Source organism: Pleurodeles waltl, chromosome 3_1 (assembly GCF_031143425.1).
Source record: "Pleurodeles waltl isolate 20211129_DDA chromosome 3_1, aPleWal1.hap1.20221129, whole genome shotgun sequence".
NCBI lineage: Eukaryota > Metazoa > Chordata > Amphibia > Caudata > Salamandridae > Pleurodeles > Pleurodeles waltl.
This window is the reverse complement of record NC_090440.1, coordinates 1,785,680,886-1,785,700,658: the sequence shown is the minus strand read 5'-3', so window position 1 is coordinate 1,785,700,658 and position 19,773 is coordinate 1,785,680,886. Positions and strand designations below refer to the sequence as shown.

The 19,773-nt window shown below is 43.1% G+C and overlaps 1 protein-coding gene across 11 annotated transcripts in view; it reads right to left on the bottom strand.

Moving 5' to 3' along the window:
* ANKRD44 (ankyrin repeat domain 44) overlaps positions 1–19,773 on the bottom strand; it is a 618,040-nt gene that overhangs the window by 124,994 nt on the left and 473,273 nt on the right. For all 11 annotated transcript variants that reach the window (XM_069225839.1, XM_069225843.1, XM_069225840.1 and 8 more), the window contains 2 exons: positions 17,434–17,521; positions 15,790–15,907 (listed from right to left, as the gene is read on the bottom strand). In XM_069225839.1, the coding sequence (XP_069081940.1) occupies positions 15,790–15,907; positions 17,434–17,521 (206 nt within the window). The remainder of the gene's footprint in view (positions 1–15,789; positions 15,908–17,433; positions 17,522–19,773) is intronic.

Here is a 19,773-nt window from a genome sequence, read left to right as displayed (position 1 = left end):
TGTTTTTCTCATTATTTTCTCTGGCCTTGCCGCCAAAAGTGGGGCCTGGCCGGAGGGGGCGGGCAACTCCACTAGCTGGAGTGTCCTGCTGGGTTGGCACAAAGGAGGTGAGCCTTTGAGGCTCACCGCCAGGTGTGACAATTCCTGCCTGGGAGAGGTGTTAGCATCTCCACCCAGTGCAGGCTTTGTTACTGGCCTCAGAGTGACAAAGGCACTCTCCCCATGGGGCCAGCAACATGTCTCGGTTTGTGGCAGGCTGCTAAAACTAGTCAGCCTACACAGATAGTCGGTTAAGTTTCAGGGGGCACCTCTAAGGTGCCCTCTGTGGTGTATTTTACAATAAAATGTACACTGGCATCAGTGTGCATTTATTGTGCTGGGAAGTTTGATACCAAACTTCCCAGTTTTCAGTGTAGCCATTATGGTGCTGTGGAGTTCGTGTTTGACAGACTCCCAGACCATATACTCTTATGGCTACCCTGCACTTACAATGTCTAAGGTTTTGTTTAGACACTGTAGGGGTACCATGCTCATGCACTGGTACCCTCACCTATGGTATAGTTCACCCTGCCTTAGGGCTGTAAGGCCTGCTAGAGGGGTGTCTTACCTATACTGCATAGGCAGTGAGAGGCTGGCATGGCACCCTGAGGGGAGTGCCATGTCGACTTACTCGTTTTGTTCTCACTAGCACACACAAGCTGGCAAGCAGCGTGTCTGTGCTGAGTGAGAGGTCTCCAGGGTGGCATAAGACATGCTGCAGCCCTTAGAGACCTTCCTTGGCATCAGGGCCCTTGGTACTAGAAGTACCAGTTACAAGGGACTTATCTGGATGCCAGGGTCTGCCAATTGTGGATACAAAAGTACAGGTTTGGGAAAGAACACTGGTGCTGGGGCCTGGTTAGCAGGCCTCAGCACACTTTCAATTGTAAACATAGCATCAGCAAAGGCAAAAAGTCAGGGGGCAACCATGCCAAGGAGGCATTTCCTTACACCCTGCCACTAGGTGGTTTCTTTCCTGAGCACCCATTGTATACCCCTGCAATGCTTGGGATAATCTGAAAGAATTCCAACAGGCTTTTGCGAGGTGAAGTCCCAGTTGTCCTTGGGGAACAATCAATGATGCATACTGACTGCAGTCTCAAAAAACAAGGGAAACACCATCTTAGAATACAAAGAACCATGACAACAGCTTCCTGAGGTCAGATATATTGGCTTTGCCAATGATTTTTTATTTGACTTGCACTGCAGCAGTGGTATGGTATTTGTAAGGACTTGATTCTGGTCATCAAACCTATTGGTACTGCCAACGCTTGTTCTATCTAAAGTAGGGAGAAGAAGGGGAGAGAGATACATACTTCTAAAATAAGTTGTTATAATGCATTGCTGAATGGTTAACATGCTCCATTGGCATAAACCCTTGACCTAATGACCTGTCCACAACAGGGCTGCCACAAACGTTACCTGCTCAGGATTGCCAAGTAAGCCATAATGATTTCGAGCAGGGAAAAAGTAAAAATGTTCCCAACACATAGGGAGAAATCTCTCTGTGAACCAGAGCCATTGGTTTATTCGTTTTCTGAAAACAAACTCCTGCTTTGGGAGTTTGTTGTCACACAATAATATACTTTGCTGAGTGGGAGCATCAAACATGTTGCTGTCTGGCAAAGAACTAGGAGTGGCTCCTCTGAAGGCACAGAGACTGCCTCTTGAGAGGCAGTGTTGTCTACATATGGAGAACGGTGCTCTCTCAGGGGAGATAACGTCATAGCCTCAGCTGAACAAGTGGGCACCCGCCAGGCTCTAAATCAGCCCCTCAATATTCTGCACTTTTATGAGTCAGTCACAGGCGCTCAGACATCTTGGGTGAAGATGTATAATTTTGACCCTTATTTCTACCGGGGTGTCACTGATGTCTTGAATATTTGCTATAGATTTCAGGACCAAGTCATTGACGTTGAGTGGCATAGCTAATGGCACAACTGGGACTGTTTAAGATTATAGATTCCAGGTTTTACCATTTGTTATGGACACACTTCAGGAAACCAGGAGACAAGAAGAGGAAAGGAGAGATGATGCAATTGGCAGTTGAAGACATTGCTTTGTGGAGGTCACTAACTTTTGAATACTGTAGTACAGAATACATCATTTAATTTTATGACAAGACCGGAGGCTCTATTATGCGTTCTTTTCTTACTTTATTTTAAACAGCAGCAGTCAAGAAACTACAGCTCCCAACGGGGTTAGCGACAGACTAACCAATGGGAGTAAAACAGGAACTAAAACTGAGCCAATCAGCATAAGCCATTAACCATAGAGAGTACCCTTGACTGCAAGCAGCCCTCTTTTCTTGCTGCTCGCAGTCAAGATAAGTACTCTCTTTTGGTCGTTCGTCTATTCAAATGTTCGTTTTCAAATGTGTTTCCATGAAATAATTTGATATTGTTTATAACCGGTTATTTTCCTTGTGGGTTGCTATTTTTACCGTTACAGTATATTTATTACCACCCCCCCCTCCTTCGTGCAGCCGTTACTTTTCAACGCGCGCTAACCGCCGCGTTCTAATTGCTCCTTCTCCTCTGCGCTAAGTCAGCGCGCGCGATAAAGCAGACGCGCGTCTGACAGGGGTTGTTTGCTTTACCTCGCATCTACAGCAACCGGTTTTCAGCAACCTTGCGGGTCTCCGGCTTCCTGCAGAACCGAAACTGCTTTCCTTTCTCGACGCGCCTCTAATTGTTGAATTCCTCCTGACCGGCTCTTTCTTTTGTCCCCGCCTGTGGGGAGGAGCCGTATCGTGCCCCAGGGAGCGTGCTGCTCCCTCATTAACCCTTGCATTTCCATTCATAATTCCTGGCCCCAAACGTTTATTGACACCCCTGTGTATAGTTTCCTGGTGTTTCCCATATATAAAAAAAATTCCATTATGGATTGTAGTTCACCTTTAAGGTCAGACTCTGGGGAGGATGAGGAATCCTTCAAACAGGATTTAAATGATTTTATTTAATCCTCGGTGAAAAATGCTTTAAAAGCATCAATGGATAAAATGTCTAAGAACATTGAGAACTCAGTCATGTCCATGGTGTCCAATTCTATGGCCCATTCTGCGGGGGACAAGCAGAAAACGAAAATTATTTTCATTTAAATCACGTAAAGGCGCACAGACAGAGAGTGAGCTTGCCTCACACCAGACTGAGGACTTGATTCCTCCCAGGCCTCCTTCCAAGGAGGGGATTTCCACCAAAAATTTGACGCCTCTTTCAAAATGTAAAGCAAAAACAAAGCATATTCCTGCGCCAAAAAAGATTGTGATTTCGAAAATATTGGACACAGACGATGAAGACATGGACGACTTATCCCAGTCTGATAATCCTGACGATACGTTTTCCCCATCCTCTCCCCCCCCCCCAAACGTATCAAACTATCTTCAGGTGGCCCCTCCACCAGTGTGGTGGACTCCGAGGGCGTTCCCATGTTCGATCCGTCCCTCATTCACCACCCTAACTCAACAGAGTGGCTCCCGTTGGACCACGTAGGTGAATATATCTCTTCCTGCCTACGACTACCTTTAGACAAACAAACTGAAATCAGAATGCCCTAGACCGTCGTTGGATTCCAACATTACCGTAACACCGACTATTGATGAGAGTCTCATCACTTTCTTTACCAAATTCGGCAAGGACCCCCACAAAGTGGTGGACAAGGCCTGGACCACGTGCCAGGATAAACTCTTGGACGTGGTCGGTCCACTAGCAAGAATTTTTGATCTGGCAGAATCAGCCAGATTAGAGGACTCTCCTATTGATCCCTTAGATCTTTCTCTTTGGACTCAAAGAGCCTTTTGTCTTTTGGGCAATGCGAATTCCGCTATTATTCATGAGAGACGCAAAGGCCTTCTTCTCAGGATGGAGCCTAAGCTGGCTAATTTAGACACTCGGGATTCCGGCATCCAGGCCGACGGTAAGCTCTTCGGCGATTCATTCATTAATGACCTTAGCCGTTTTGTTTCGACCTTCTCATCACTGGACAAAGCCCAACAATCAATAAAAAAGGTCTTCAACCAACGTGTTTTTGCCCGGGCCGGTAGAGGTAGGAGCCGCTTTACCGGCAGCTCATACAGAAATCAAGGCTCAAGAGGATACTCAAACTCATACAATCCCTATCCCCAGGAATTCAAACCCCACTTTTACCCACAAAGATCAAGGGGCTTCCGCAATCGTGGTCAACGCTTCTCCAGATCGTACAATAATCAAGGTAAGCCAACTTTCTGGCCCTCCCGTAGGAGGTCGTCTTCGTTTCTTCCTCCAAAAATGGAAGTCAATTTCAGCAGACCCATGGGTCCTTTCCACTATTCGGGGATACCATATCGAACTTCTTCCCCCCCCCCTTCCAATCCTATCTTCCTCCTCTTCCAAGGTTTTCTCTCGAAATGTCCTCTCTAATCTCTTTAGAAATCCAATCCCTCTTAGAAAAAGAGGCTATCCACTATTGCACTCCAGACCCTTCAGGCTTCATCAGCTCTATCTTCCTCGTTCACAAAAAGAACAAAAAGTTAAGACCAGTAATCAACCTAAAATCTTTCAATCAATTCGTCGTCTATCGTCACTTCAAGATGGAAACCATTATCCATTTCAGGGATATTTTACTCCAATTCGATTGGCTAGTCAGACTAGATTTGCAGGATGCATATCTAACCATTCCTATTCATCCTTCTCACAGGAAGTATTTACAATTTCATTGGAATTCAAAAACAAAAAATTTTTCCTCTCTTCCTTTCGGCCTATCGTCCGCTCCCTGGTGCTTCACAAAACTATTGAAACCGGTTGTGACCTATCTTCGATCCCTGGGCATCAGACTTATTATCTACCTCGACGATATACTGATCATGCACCAGAGCAAGTCTTCTCTGCTGAACCATCTTCACTTAACATCCACCCTTCTCACAGAACTCGGTTTCCTTATAAACCACGAAAAATCCGTGGTCGTTCCTTCTCAACAGATAGAGTTTCTAGGCTTCCAGATAGATTCGGTGTCGGCCTCTCTGCTCCTTCCCCATTCCAAGATTTCTGCAATCAAAAAAGAATTGATTCTAACTCTTCAAAAAGACACTATCTCACTCAGAGCGCTCGCAAGGGTCGTCGGTCTTCTCTCTTCTTCGATCCAGGCCATCTTCCCAGTATCCCTTCATTACCGCGCCCTCCAGTGCCTCAAAATTCTTCATCTCCGTCGAGGATTGGCCTTCTCCGACCTCGTGTCTCTAGACCAAGAATCCCAAATGGAAATTCAATGGTGGATATCCCATTTAGAGGCTTGGAACAGCAGATCCATCTTCCCCTCTGTGCCCGATCTTGTGTTAGAATCAGATGCAAGTCTCACGGGTTGGGGCGCCCGCTGTGGTTCGATATCGACTGGCGGTACATGGTCCGCAGAGGAGTCCAGATTGCACATAAATTGTTTAGAGCTTCTTGCAGGCTCCTTTGCAATCAGAAGCTTTACGAAAAACAGAGCACAATGCTCTATCCTACTCCGCATGGACAATATTTCAGCGGTACGTTACTTCAACCACTTAGGAGGCACCAGATCCAAGCCTCTCGCTCTACTAGCCAAGAGCCTCTGGGAATTTTGTCTGTCCCACAAATTTTCCCTCCTAGCTGAATATCTCCCAGGCTCTATGAATTCCAATGCAGACTAGCATTCAAGCCGCTTATCGGACTCCAGCGATTGGAAATTACACCATTCGTTTTTTCGCCAAACAGAAAGAAAATGGGGTCCTTTCCAAATAGATCTCTTTGCGTCCAGACTCAACTCCCAACTTCCTCACTTTTTCAGCTGGCGCCCGGATCCGCTTGCCATAGCTACAGACGCTTTCCTCCAAGACTGGTCCAGAACTCTCAATTATGCCTTGGTCAGACGTCAAAAGGCGTCCCTTGTCCTGTTGGTCCTTTGGCAATCACAGGTTTGGTTTCCACCCCTACTCGAACTCGCAGTAGATTTTCCAATCCTACTCCCGATTTTTCCGTCACTCCTTCTAGACCCTTTCGGACGTCCACACAATATGATTCTCAACAGGTCATTAACCCTGTCAGCCTGGCACATTTCCGGTCTACCCAACAGACCTTCGCTATTTCATCAGAGGCTTCAGAGTTCATCAATAACGCATGGGCACCCGGCACAAGGCGAGCATACTCATCAGCTTGGACTCTTTGGTCAAGCTGGTGTGTGGGAAAATGTGCCAATCCCTTTTCAACAGATCTAAATTTAATTATCAATTTTCTAGCCGCCCAGGCGGGTCTAGGCAAGTCCTATCGGACAATAAACCTTTACAGATCCACTATATCCATGAACCACTCACATATTGATGGCAACACTATCGGGATCCATCCTTTGATTTGTCGCCTCTTAAAAGGCGTGAAACTCTCCAGACCCCCTTCTGCCAAATATTCCCATGTCTGGGACATCTCCCTAGTGTTGAATCTACTCCTTTCTTGGCCAGATAATTCAAGCCTTTCGCTTAAAATGCTTTCGGCCAAGCTTACTATGTTGCTATGCTTAATTTCTATCAAAAGGACTTTGGTTGTTAAGTCCTTAGACGTCTCTGCCCGCCAATTCTTACCTTCGGGGGTTTTGTTTCACATTTCCAAACGTACGAAAACTAATTTACATTCTGTCTTCTACCCTTTCTTCCCCGACAAGCCAAAACTATGTGTGGGTCTTTATTTAAAAGAATATGAAAAGAGAACTGTTAACCTGAGAACGTCCTCATCCAATCAATTGTTAATCTCCTTTCGCAAACCCCATAAACCAGTGTCTTCGGCAACTCTAGCCCGTTGGGTTAAATGGATCATGTCCCTAGCGGTGATCGACATCTCTGTTTTTTGAGCTCATTCTTCCAGGGGAGCCATGGCCTCTAAGGCGTTTGCCCTGGGGTCCAGTTTAGAGGACATTCTCAGGTCAGCAGATTGGTACAATGACAATGTTTTTAAAACCTTCTATTGTAAACCTGTTAGATCTGCTTCTTCAATTGTTATTGACAAGCTTTAAACTCGCATAATAGAGCCTCCGGTCTTGTCATAAAATGTAGATTTTCCTAGTAATTTATGACGGAAAGTCTTAATTTTATTAAAGACACGGAGGCAAATATTATCCCACCACAGTACTTCTATTAATATGTACTTTTTTCTCCCTCCCAGCACTTCTTCCAACTTCCGGATAACGCCGCTGGCTCCTCGCTCTCCTTCTTCAAGAAGAAACCTCCGGATGTGTCATCGCAACCTTCTCAGGATCTCCTGCCACCTTCATCTGCCTCTCGATTCATCGCTGTGGTCCAAGAGTTTTGTTCCGTTTCCTTGGCATTGGCAATTGTCGGACTTATTTACCCTTTGTTTTATGACTCTATCTGACTTGCTCGTTCAAGAAAAGAGGGCTGCTTGCAATCAAGGGTACTCTCTATGGTTAATGGCTTATGCTGATTGGCTCAGTTTTAGTTCCTGTTTTACTCCCATTGGTTAGTCTGTTGCTAACCCCCTTGGGAGCTGTAGTTTCTTGACTGCTGCTGTTTAAAATAAAGTAAGAAAAGAACGCATAATATTCGCCTCCGTGTCTTTAATAAAATTAAGACTTTCCGTCATAAATTACTAGGAAAATCTACATTTTACATTCAATTCAAACCTGTGCCGAGTACATTACTCTGGAGTGAGTTGAATAAAGGGCCTGACGTTCTAACATTTAGTTAAACAGCAAAGTAGTTGCACTATCGAGGGTGCATGATCACAATCCCTGTAAGGGTCATGGACTGCTTGTCTTGAATCTAAGGAGCTGAGATTGAAGGGCAAGACAAACATCTCTCATTTTAATAATAATTCTGTAAAGCCCAGAATTTGATGTACTACATATATGACTTCCACAAAGGCTCTCAGTCTGGGAAACAAATTTAAAGCTAGAAAAATGTGCGCCTCAAAGGGATGCCAAAAGCAGGTGGGTAAACAACATAGAGAAATACATATTGGAAGAGACATTGGTAACTGATTAGGCACCTTATGGCTTTCCAAAGAGATCTGTCATCTGTGAACATACACCCCTCAACTGCTATTGAGAAACCTTTCTTAATCGTGCACGAAAACCACCTGCATACAGGAAGACATCAGACGGAAGAGTCCCTAGGAACTCCTACATGCCAAATGTTTTTTCATATGGATAAGTACTCTCAAAGATTGTGCTAAAAGTAGATCCTATGAAGTTTGGTCTCTTGAGGAGGTAGTTAGGATTCTACTACACTTGCCGTGAGGCCCAGATAAGGGACTTGCCACAGAGCTGCCTGAAGATCTTTGAAAATCAAACACATGGGGTGTTTTTGGGGACAGTCACCAAAAAAGTGCCAAATATCCTAATTAGATGAAGTTTTACAAGATGGACAGATAAGCCATCTAATGCCAACTACCGGGTTGTGGTTATGTTTTCAGACTGTTACGGCAGACACTTCTTCACCAAGGGAAGGTGACTGGAAAACAGGGATGGGAACTTTGGAGGGTGCACTCGATTCATGCCCACCTCCTTGTCTTAATTCGTCCTTCTATAAAGAAACCTGAAGAACACCAATTTTTGTTCAAAACACGTTTGTCTCCTTGCTAGAGGATATTGGTATTAAATCAGTAATGAAGTTCTGACTTTTTGCATGGAATTTTAGAGTTTTGGTATTGTGTATGCTGGCTCTCGCAGTTTTGATTTTGGAAGCGGAAACAAAAGTATATTTGACTATCTGGGCACAGGTTTTTAGGAAAAGGAAGTATAAAATGGGGCATAACATAACTCTCCGATCTGGACAGATCTCTGGCTCTATGGAAGCAGAGCTGACTCAGCGTGTGATCCTTCAGCAACAATAAACAGGGCATCTTTGAAATTGGTAAGAGTAATAGCTGGTGTTTGAAGAACTATTATATGGCATAAGCGATGCATCAAGAGCTGCATGAAAAGTATTTCTTATTGACAGTCAAAGGGGTGATGCACTGTGCCAGGTACAATCTCTTTATTTCCGAATTAGGTACCAGTAAAAGAGGAAAGATATTTAAGCTGATGTGTTTTGTTTTCCAGTGGACTCAAAGACTTGTCTCTAAATAGATGAAAAGGACCAGCAACATCGCAAGGTGCAAGTTGATGGTGAGTACTTTGGGTCTCGGCTGCTGTTCTGGAACCAAATGGTCAGTACAACTGTGCTCTCCTCCTACACTCTCTTAGTTTAAGAAAGTTCCAGCAACCTCGCTGTTTAAACAAAAAGTTGCCCTGCGTTGTTGATCCTGCCTATTGATGTTTGTTGGGTTCTCCACAGGTTATGCTGTGAAGTTCACGTTCTGGTGCCTTGCGGCAGTCTGTTTTATGGGGTGCGCCATTTAAATAAACAAACATAAAAAATGCAAACACTGAGGCCAGATGAACACAACTGAAAAATGTAGACACCTAGGTATACAGACTAAAAATGGGAAGTCTGAACAATGCCTGTCAATGCTGTGGTCTAAGGTAGAATTAGGGGTTCATGCTCACACGGGACGTACTTAACAATGGGCTCAAAGAGCACGGCAAACAAGCTCATTTTATTTGGTCTCAACAGCCAGGACCAAGTCACATAACATTGCGGGTTGGTGCTACTGCACGTCCGCATAGTGGTAGGTAAGGTAGTGCACAGTGAAAACATCTTCCACCATATTATGAAAGCAGATCTGTGTAAGTGGTAATATGCAACAAGAATATTTGTGGATTTCTGTTTTGTCGGATTTAGTTGTGCTATTAATGTTTTGTATTGTCTTTTGGGCTGTTATGTTTTTGTGCTATATTATTGCACGGTGTTGTTCTTTTGGTGTACTGTCGTTGTTGATTTGGGTTCAATATTGCTGTTTCTTTATGTTGTGCCTTGTTATGTTTATGTTGTTATTTTTCTTTGTGTTATGTTATTATGTTAGTTGTGCTGTAATTACTTTACACAAGCCAACAAATGTTGCTATAGTTCCAGGCAAAAGCAACGCTTTCCTGTACAGTTCCAGCGAGAAACAACCTTTCAGCATTGTCTAACTGGTAAAATATTGCTGTTATCGCTCGTCAACCATTTAAGGCTCATGTGAGCCCAAAACTATGGCAGACATCACTGGCTACGTAATGGGAGCATAGAGAGTGCTAAGTTAAGACAGTCTCTGACATAGTTTTTTAGGCTGATTAGTGGCTTAAGTGAATATCAGTTGTTACTTCACATGGATTTGCATCAGGGTTTACGGTAAGTACGTCGTGGTATGTTACGTGGGAAGTGCCTTTATTTTTTTAGGTAAGTTAGAAACTATTATTTCTAGCCCCAAATTAATCTAATTTGTTAAAAATACATTTTTGTATTTTTCAAATAAAGTAATAACAATATTTAAAATATAATGTAATTTATTTTTAATGTAATAAATTTCAAATTCATTGTAATTGTTATTTAATATAAATTAAGATTTTTAATTAATAAAGTGTAATTTTATTTTACCAATCCCTGAACCTTAAAAACTCCTTACTATCCCTAAAAGTACACATCTCTGAACCCTAAAAACTCCTTATGACTCTTACACTTGACCCATCTCTGAACCTTAAAACCTCTTCGTACCACTAAACGCAGCCCATCCCTGAACCTAAAAATGTGTTACTAACCATAAACACTATTCATTCCTGAATGCTAAAAACTCCTGAGTAACACTAAACACAACCCATAACTGAATTCTAAAACTCCTTACTACTCCTAATGACAACCCATTCCTGAACACTAAAATGGTTTACCATTGTAACCAGTACCTGTCCCTAGACACCAAAACTCCTTACGACCCCTAAACTACACCATCACTGAATCCTAAAAGCCCCTTCCTACCACTAATACTCCTAAACACCCTATTCGCTGAGCGCTAAAAACTCCTCACTACCCCCTAAACACTAGCCGTCCCTAAACTCTAAAAACACCTTACTACCTATAAACACTATCCATTTGAGAACCCTAAAACCAGATACCCATATCGAAAAAAATATATATTTTTAAAATATTAAATTGTGAGTATACATAAAATGAATAATTCTTCTTAATTATTTCAGTCTATATTACTACACAATACTACCATTATATATGTAATATGTGTATTAAAATATGAATCCACGTGATTCTGCAATCCCCATATAAAAACGTGTCTTTAATTTCCTTATGACAAGTGACATGTGATACACCTTATCACTTGCAATAAAGAAACGATGCAGCAGTTTAAATGTAATAACTTATTAGAGTAGAGTTCTGACCTCACAATACCTCCTGCCAGAGCCAGCCGCTAAGGTGAAATGCAGGACAGAGCATAATTAAAACTTCAGTTTAACAAAGTGTAAATGAAAAGTGGCTTTTCTCTCCTCCACTGTGATTAAGATGAAGCAGGTGATACACATAAAGGAGATATCTATGGCAACATGTTTATGTTTTGCATACATTAACTAATTATAGAAAATTTAGCATTTCTCTGCATGCTTTTACACATTATGAGCTATAGCACTTTTTTGAAAATCTACCTATATAATCTTCATGCACCAAATTTTAAACTGTTTTTTTTGGTGAGTTTAATTTTGCAAACAAGCTATCTCTGTCATGTAAAAGAGCAACACACCAAGGATTTAAGTAGTTTGAGGTAAAGGTGATGGTGTGACCATGTATCATAAGGAATAAATTAACCCTTCCCATATATCATAAGTATATTGCAAGTCCACTTGGAGAATGTTTAGGCCTTTAGCCTCGTTCCGTTACACAGTCACAGAACTCCTCTGTGACTTGCAATACCCTCATAATGCACCTCCGGTGGTAATTTATTCCATGTACTATGTTAAATTTAAGTGACTTAACACTATGAAAATATAGCTTACCTGCAAAGTAAAAACCTGCAAAATAAAATACTTAATGCTGACTCTTGATGAAACTCCTGCGATGTACTGACTCTCAATGAAGAGCCTGCAAAGTAAAGGTTACTTGCTGTCATAAATTGGATTAGAGCTGGAGGAGCGCTACTTTACCACTTAGTGCTAAATGGTTGCTTGCCACAGCAAATTCCAAGGTGTCTTCTGTTTTTGGCTAAAAATGTAGCAGCATTTGTTGACATATCTAAAGCAAACAGCAGAATGGAACAAAATAGCAAACACAAAGCAACACAAACAAAATATTATAGGCTATTTCACACAAAAAACAGTTAAAACGGAGCAGAACCCAACAACCACGGTACAACACAACAAAATCATATTACAACAATGCGGCTCAAATACATAGCAGCACAAAGAAACAGCAGAACGCATCATTGTCAAACCAAAATAGCACACAATAAATAGACACAAATGTCCTTGTCAAACATTATGGCCGTCAGAATCCTTTTTTTATATGACTGTGGTAAAAGTTGTTTGGAGCAAGCAGGGACTCGACATACAACCAACAGTACGAAATAGCAGGAGTTGAAAATGTTTTATGATCTGGACAAATGACAAACTACCACTTCCTGCACTCCCTCTTAGTGATAAGGCCTGTTCAGTTTCTGTATGTTCCGATATAGTCCACCTGATGGCGGTGTTCTCACACTTTGGGAAAGCTGTGACTCTAGCGAGATTATGCCATGATTCTTAAATGGAATTGCCAGATAATATTGTGCAGGGCCGGCTTTCGGGTGGTGCGACCAGTGCAGCTGCACCTGAGTTTGACTTTGGTGTGTGAGTGTTGGGGGGGTGAGGGGTGCTATGTTTAAAAATAACTAATGGATTTAAAAGCACATTACCTTACTTGTCCATCCAGCAGCTTCAGGCAACAATAAAAATGTCACAATAACTGTGGTGATTAATGTTACTGCTGGTAAGAGATCGCACATTTTTATAGTGGCAGTTTTGACTCATCCTTAAGTAGGGCAGAGGGATAATGTGCCTGTTGCAAAGAATGTGTACTATGCAGGTCACAAAACCGAGCGTTAATGAAATGAAATTAAATGTATGTCAGAGTGTGTCTATGGAGAGATGAGGGACCCTGTTGGAGAGCGGAAGAAGAAGAATTCGTGCAGACAGCGGTGATTTGGGGGGGCGGGGGATAGAGGGGGCTCTAAAAAAAAAAAAAAAGACTGTTGCTCTTGGAGCCACCTGCGCTGAAGCCGGCCCCAACTTTGCAATCTGTTTAGGATGGAATTCCGTTTTTAGGGTCGAGCCTGTGTCGCAGGCGCTTGCGCAAGCGTTTTGCTTGCGAGACTCTTTAGTAGATAGCAAAGGGCTCGGAGCCCCGTCCATGTCACGTCAGTGTCTTTCATTGGTTCCTGGGCTTGCCTTTCAAAATCTGCTTGCTTTCATTAGTGGAAGGCAAGCATATGTCATGCCTTTTCCGGTGGTTAGCCCTCCTCGAGCGCAGCGACCAAATACTGAAAACATGCAAGGCTCGCTGTTTCCCGTCAGGTTTGTGGACTACTTTTTATTTTATTTTTTGCAGCGCGATCTCGCTTGGCAGAAGTCCAGCGCTTTGCATGACATCGACCCTGTTACATAGTTAATTGCACTTTTGCCGGGTACGTAGATAATTGCACTTTTGCCGATAGGTTTCACTACGAGTGAACTGTAGCAGCCCGATCGCCCTCTTTTTTGCATTTTTTTTTCTTCTACCTGCATGCCGCCTTCAACTGTCCGTATGAGTGAACTGTAGCAGTGCGATCGTGCTGCTATTTTCCATTTAATGTGGCAATAAATGTCCAGTTGGGACTAATAGCTGTAACTCAGAGAAATGCGAGACCCTATTGCATTGCAAATGCTTGTTAGGTCTGGCATGAAAATGGAGCTGTCGCCTGACCTTAGGTGATGAACAAAACACACAGATTTGGGAGTGCTACTGAGAGAGGACGTTGGACTCCACTCACATGCTGGTTTCCCGGAGGACATATTTGATTTGGCTGACACAAGAATTACATGCTGACCAACAGATGGGATGGATTTGAAGTATTCAGTCAGTTGAAACTACAACTGCGTAAGTTAAAGGAAAGAAGTCAGGGTGGATCATCCTCAGCAGCGATACGTCCACTGTTTTGGCTCGTCTGCAAGATCTCACGTGCTGCTGCTGACGCAGGCACTCTCCAATTTAAATTACCCATCGTGTTGCTCAAAACCAAAACAAGGCATCTAGGTAAGCAGCTAGCATGTCTTTCTTGCAGTTTTTATCTCTTCAATTGAGTCGTATGAGGGAGATCAGGAAACATAAGTATTTACTCACTATTAAAGGGAATGCCTTTCAGTCTCTTCACAGCTTTGTTTACTAGTTCACGTAGCTGAGGAGTTGTCATCTTCATAGCCTTACACCTCCTTCATCGTTCCTGCCAGTTCTTTTCGCACAGTTTCAAACAATGAGGCAAATACCCTCTAACCCTTTTGACCAGTTCTTTTCGCACAGCAGCGCAAACCTAACTGCTGTGACTGACTCACAGAGGAAACTTGCCACGAAGACTTAAGTATTCAGAAGACGTTAGGGCCACAGTCTAAAATGGGGGCACTGCTTTCAAAATAATCAGCAGGGCCCATTCTCTTCTCTAAGTTCCCTGATAAGTTTTCTCATCATAGTCATAATTGCCCAATACGGTTTCAGTGATAATATGGCCAAATAATTCTGAACTTCTGAATTGTCCAATGTGCAGCCTGAGTTCTGCACCATCGTGATGCTGCTTTCAACTGACGCCGGAAGAAGTTGACCGTTCCTGTGGAATCATCCTGTATGCAGTCCCATGAGGAGAGGTATAACTAAATGTGGTTTCTTGTTTCCTTTTTAGCTTAGCACTCACATCAGCATATGTTTAGAGTTAGTTGCCTTAGTTAGATGATTTTTCCAACTTATGTATGTCTTTCTTTTTTTTTGTGCTTTTTTTCCACGTGTTAGCCCATCCCCACACATGCTAGTCCCAATTTTGGTTAGCGATAAGGATGGCCCAGCTCTGAAATTGATTGTTAGAACTGTATTTTGATGGTTTACTTATGTCACCATCATCTGCTTTGAAATCTGGTAATATTGTTCATATTGTTTTGTTACTAATCTATATTATTCTTTTGGAGTGTTAAGCAGTATTAATGTTTAGCAGGTTGAATCTTTCCAGACGTTTTGGTCAGCCTTTGGTTTTCATGTATGTTTATAACTCAGTTTTGTGACCCATTTATGTATCATTGATCTTGGGATTGTAAAACAGCTTTGGAACTTTATTCAGTTTGGAGTTTTGATTTAGTGTTGAATTGTTCATGGTGTTTAAAATTTTTATGGTTTCATGTTATTGATCTGCGAATGTTGTTCTGACTACTGCCTCCGTCACCAAGTCTAAAGATCTAGTCGACCTATGAGTGTGAGTTTTGTGATAGTGTCTCACCTGCGCACCTGTGGTTTCTGAACCCAAGGCGAGAAGAGGACCTCCGCGGGCACGCCAACACTTTGAACCAATTAAACCAATGAAGGTGGAAGGTGAAAGCCATTTTGTGACTAAAAGAGTAGGAAGATTAGAAGTTGGACACACAGGAAGAGAATTAATCTTTGCGTAGAAGAATTTTAAATGAGGGCACAAGTTAGCAAGGTAGGCCAAGGGCTGAGGGACGTGTTTCAGATTAACATCAATGACATAACAGATTACATCTCATCACTGCATTTTCCTTTTAGGACTGTAATAGTTTGACCTATTGAGCAAAAAAATAAATACAAATAAAATGGTAAAAAAGAGAAGCAACTTGTATCCCCAAAAAGGAATAGTCATTCAAACCAGAATTTCTACTTACTCCTCTGTGCAAGGCAGTACATCCAAACTGATCTACGGCGTCCAGCGAAGCCTCCTTTTCAGTTAACAGTGAAACAGCATCAATATGACCATAGGCCACGGCAAGCATCAATGGGGTTCTAAAATGGAGGACGACCAGAAGCATTAAAAGGCAGTTAACTCATAACCATTGAAAGTTCTATGCTGCTTTTATTGAACACAACCACAGTCTGTGTTTGTGCAATTGACTCATGTCAGCCTTATGTCCTAACTTACATGCCAATACATTGCCTGCACCTGACACTGGAAAAATCATAACAACTTAGGGAGCCGGTGGCAGCCCTGACTTCTACTCGTAGAGGGAAACTCAAGAGTGGAGACCTGAGTTCCTGGCAGTGGTGGCTGGTAATTTTAGGAGGGAGGGGGGGAGCGGGAAGCACACTCACACTCATTCATTCACACACGCATGCACATCCATTCACAGCACTCATCAACATTCAAACATACATGCACGCACCAAACATTTATTTAAAAAACACACACACACTTACCTTCAGCTCGGAGATCCCAGGAGGGTTGGGACTGCTGCCTTCCCTCTCTGGCCGACCTCAGGCCAGCCAATGAGGGAAGGCAGCAGTCCCAACTTTGTCACAGAGTGGGATGGGGTCAATGAGACTTCTGACCCCATCCCACTCTCTGACAAGGTGTCACTGATCGACACTCACCCTGGGCGCTTCAGGGCTTAAACCTGAAGCGCCCAGGTCGAAGTCAACGGGTGATGCTTCCCCTCGTCACCAAGGGAAGGGCCTCGAGGCACCTTTGCTGAGCCGAGGAGGTCACGACCATAGGAGCTTCAGCACAGCAGAGTTCATCTCAGGCAGCCGGGAGTCTGCGCAAATCGGGCATGTCTTGCTCCTGGCTGTCTAAGCTGAAAATGAAGGGTGTCTGTCAGGTTGACCTTTGCTCAGCCTGACAGACACTCTTCATGAGGGGCAAAAGGTGGGGGGGCGTGGCCCCTCAGCCCCAAAGGATGGGCCGCGGCAGATTCCTGGTCATGTGAATGATAGGGAAGCAGGCCCTGGATCCTTCTTGCACATGGGTAAGAAGTGGTGGATCCTACCCACAAGAGTGGAGGGAGGAAGGGGCATGGTCAGTCTCACATGGTTTCCAAAGAACACTGCCCTGTAAGGTCAACTTTCTGATTCTGGTGTACCTTCATGCACCTGCCCTAGGGTTATCAAACTTGATCTAAGAGCTACCAAAGGCCAAATGAGGAGAGACAGCTGCACCTCCTCGAAAGCCCTAAATAGCATCCAAGCTACCTCTTGATTTTTTACAGGTTCTAATTATTTTCCGTTTTCCTCTCTCAGTCTGCTCACAGCAGAAACCAAAGGCCCCGTGATTTCCTTTGCTCATGAGGCTGCATATGGGGCTTCAGTCACTTGACTCTGCTGCAGCAGACAATGCTCGCTTGCGAGCACAGGATGGTTGCGCTGCCACCGCTTTACATGGCAGCCCAATGCACTGCGCTGAACTATAGCAATGAACAAACTATCCTGCCAACAAAAGTGAACCATTTCGAGAAACCCCACTCAGAGCTATTAGTGCCAGTGGAAGGCCACCCACGTTTGCACTTACACTGCTTGCAACACAGTGACATACTTACTGTCCTTTGGCGTCTGTAACGTCTACCAGCTCCGGGCTATCTGCGACCTCCAGTAACAACCGCAAACACGATGTGTGACCATTGATAACTAGGAGAAAAGCAAGCAAAAACATCAGTCAAGAAGGCAACTACTGCAACCCTTGAAGGGGAAACAATCTGCTATGTTTTGGAAATAGCGACCCCCAACATCACTTGCCTCCACCCAGTCATCCGCCCATACCAAGAAGCACCTCTCTGAGGAGGGCTGAGTATCAGCAAACAGATCAAATTACTGCACAATGTGTCAAACAGCCTGCCCACCTGAAATAACTCATGCAGCCACTTACATACAAGAGCCCAAACAGATGCCTGCTCAGATCCAGTTGGCACCTAAGAAAAACGGGCCGATCTCCAAATCATCTAAAGTAAAGCTGATTGCTGCCGGAATTAGCTTGGTGGTCATCATCCACCTTAATTCGCCCCTATTTCATCCCACTTCCCGTAGATACATTAATACCTGCCATGCAGTCCAGAGATTCCTCTGTCAGTCATTAACCAACAACAAATGGCGGTCCTTCGCTTTAGTTAACATAACATATTCTCTAGTTGACATAAGTCAATGTGGACATTTTGGCAATTAAGAACGTGTATTATTACCTAGCCGAATAGCATTCGTTTAATCAACCAAGAGGGAGGGTCCACGCAGGACCTGCCGGGAATCGAACCTGTGGGTCGAAAAGAGACCTAGACTGGATGCCTTAGTCCGCTGAAACCACCACGTCCGAGGTTTAGAGGTGTTCAACTCTTATAGTCACCAGGCAAACTGGGAAGTTACTCCAAATTATCCCGTCAGTATCAGACAAACAAACAAAAAGCATAAAAGGATTCCACAATTATACTTTTTCCAGACAGATCTCCTTAGCTCCCGAACTGGTGGATATCAGCTTCACAAAATACTTTTGCTATTAGTTGATAATATTGTGTAAATATTATTAATCGCGTTACTCGTCCCCGGACTAAACCGCTCTAACTCTTGCTGCTTTACATAAATCAAAATAATATATTGCAACTCATGTGTTCTTCACAGAGTCGGGGTGCTGCCACCAATATTGGGCCACTGAAGGCATATGTTTGGGAAAAATCCAACCACCACGCAAAGAGCAAGTGTATCAAATGAGGTAAGGGCGTGGTTTGTGTCTGGTGTGCATCCTGGGGACCTTGTTGCAGATCGATGACTAACGCATGGTGAGGTAGCGCACTCATTTACAAAGAGCAGATTTCTAATTGAAGTGGGAATTACATTTACACCAGACATTGATAATAGTATATGGCACATGAACGACAGTATGTAGAACGCAGAGCTCAGAGAATATTTATAATTTCAGCAGCATAAAAATAAAGGTCCTGATTTTATTCCATCTTTTTTAAAATCGTGGTTTCATCACACTTTAGAATTTCAAGAAACGTTGCTCCTCATTTGTGATTTCCTTGCTGCAGATATATACCCAAATACTTGTTCAGTTTATTTACAGGTAAGTACATTTTATTGTATGTTGGAAAATAGTTCAAACCTACAGTATTTCTTTTAACCCTCCCTCATCACGTACAAGATTGCCACTTGGTTCACATTACAAAATCCTCTCACTTTGAAGACAGTGAAAAAAAAGTAAACATTAATCTCCATATTAAAAGAATAATCAGCAATTTGTCAAGACACTTTGCCTGGAATTTGTCTTCTGTCTTTGAACACGGTACAAAAGTGACAAGAATTAGCAGATTAGGCAACAAGGTAATTCCTTGAGGTCCCAATTGAAACGCTAACAACCACAACCTTGATGCGTGATTACCTTTAATACTAAATAGCTCAACACAGTATGCCACACCTGCATGTATACAATATAAACAACTAATAAAGACAAATAAATGAATATCAACAATTCAAGCAAAGGGTTCCATGAACTGAGTTGTTTTTGGCTCAGTTGAACATTAGGGGGCGCTATTGCATCAACAATCTGGCCAACATACAAGAAAAAACGCACACCGTAAAATAATTCACCTGAAATTCTCAATCTTACCAGCCACGGTTATAAATCACATGTTCCTTCCACTGACCATTCAATCTTTGCCGTTCTTGGAATGATAATCCATAGTTTTAGCAATGCACTGCACTCTGTCTACTCCCTCCTTGAATAGTCAAGCAGTGCAATTCGTAGCCTAATTTCTTTAATACCACCATATTCCACACAAATTCACCAGATTAGTGCATGTAAACCAACAACAGTGTATCCAGACCTAGACTTTCTTTGTGAATCGGTATTCTGAAATACAGTGATTCAACTGCAACAAATATTACAGCTCCTT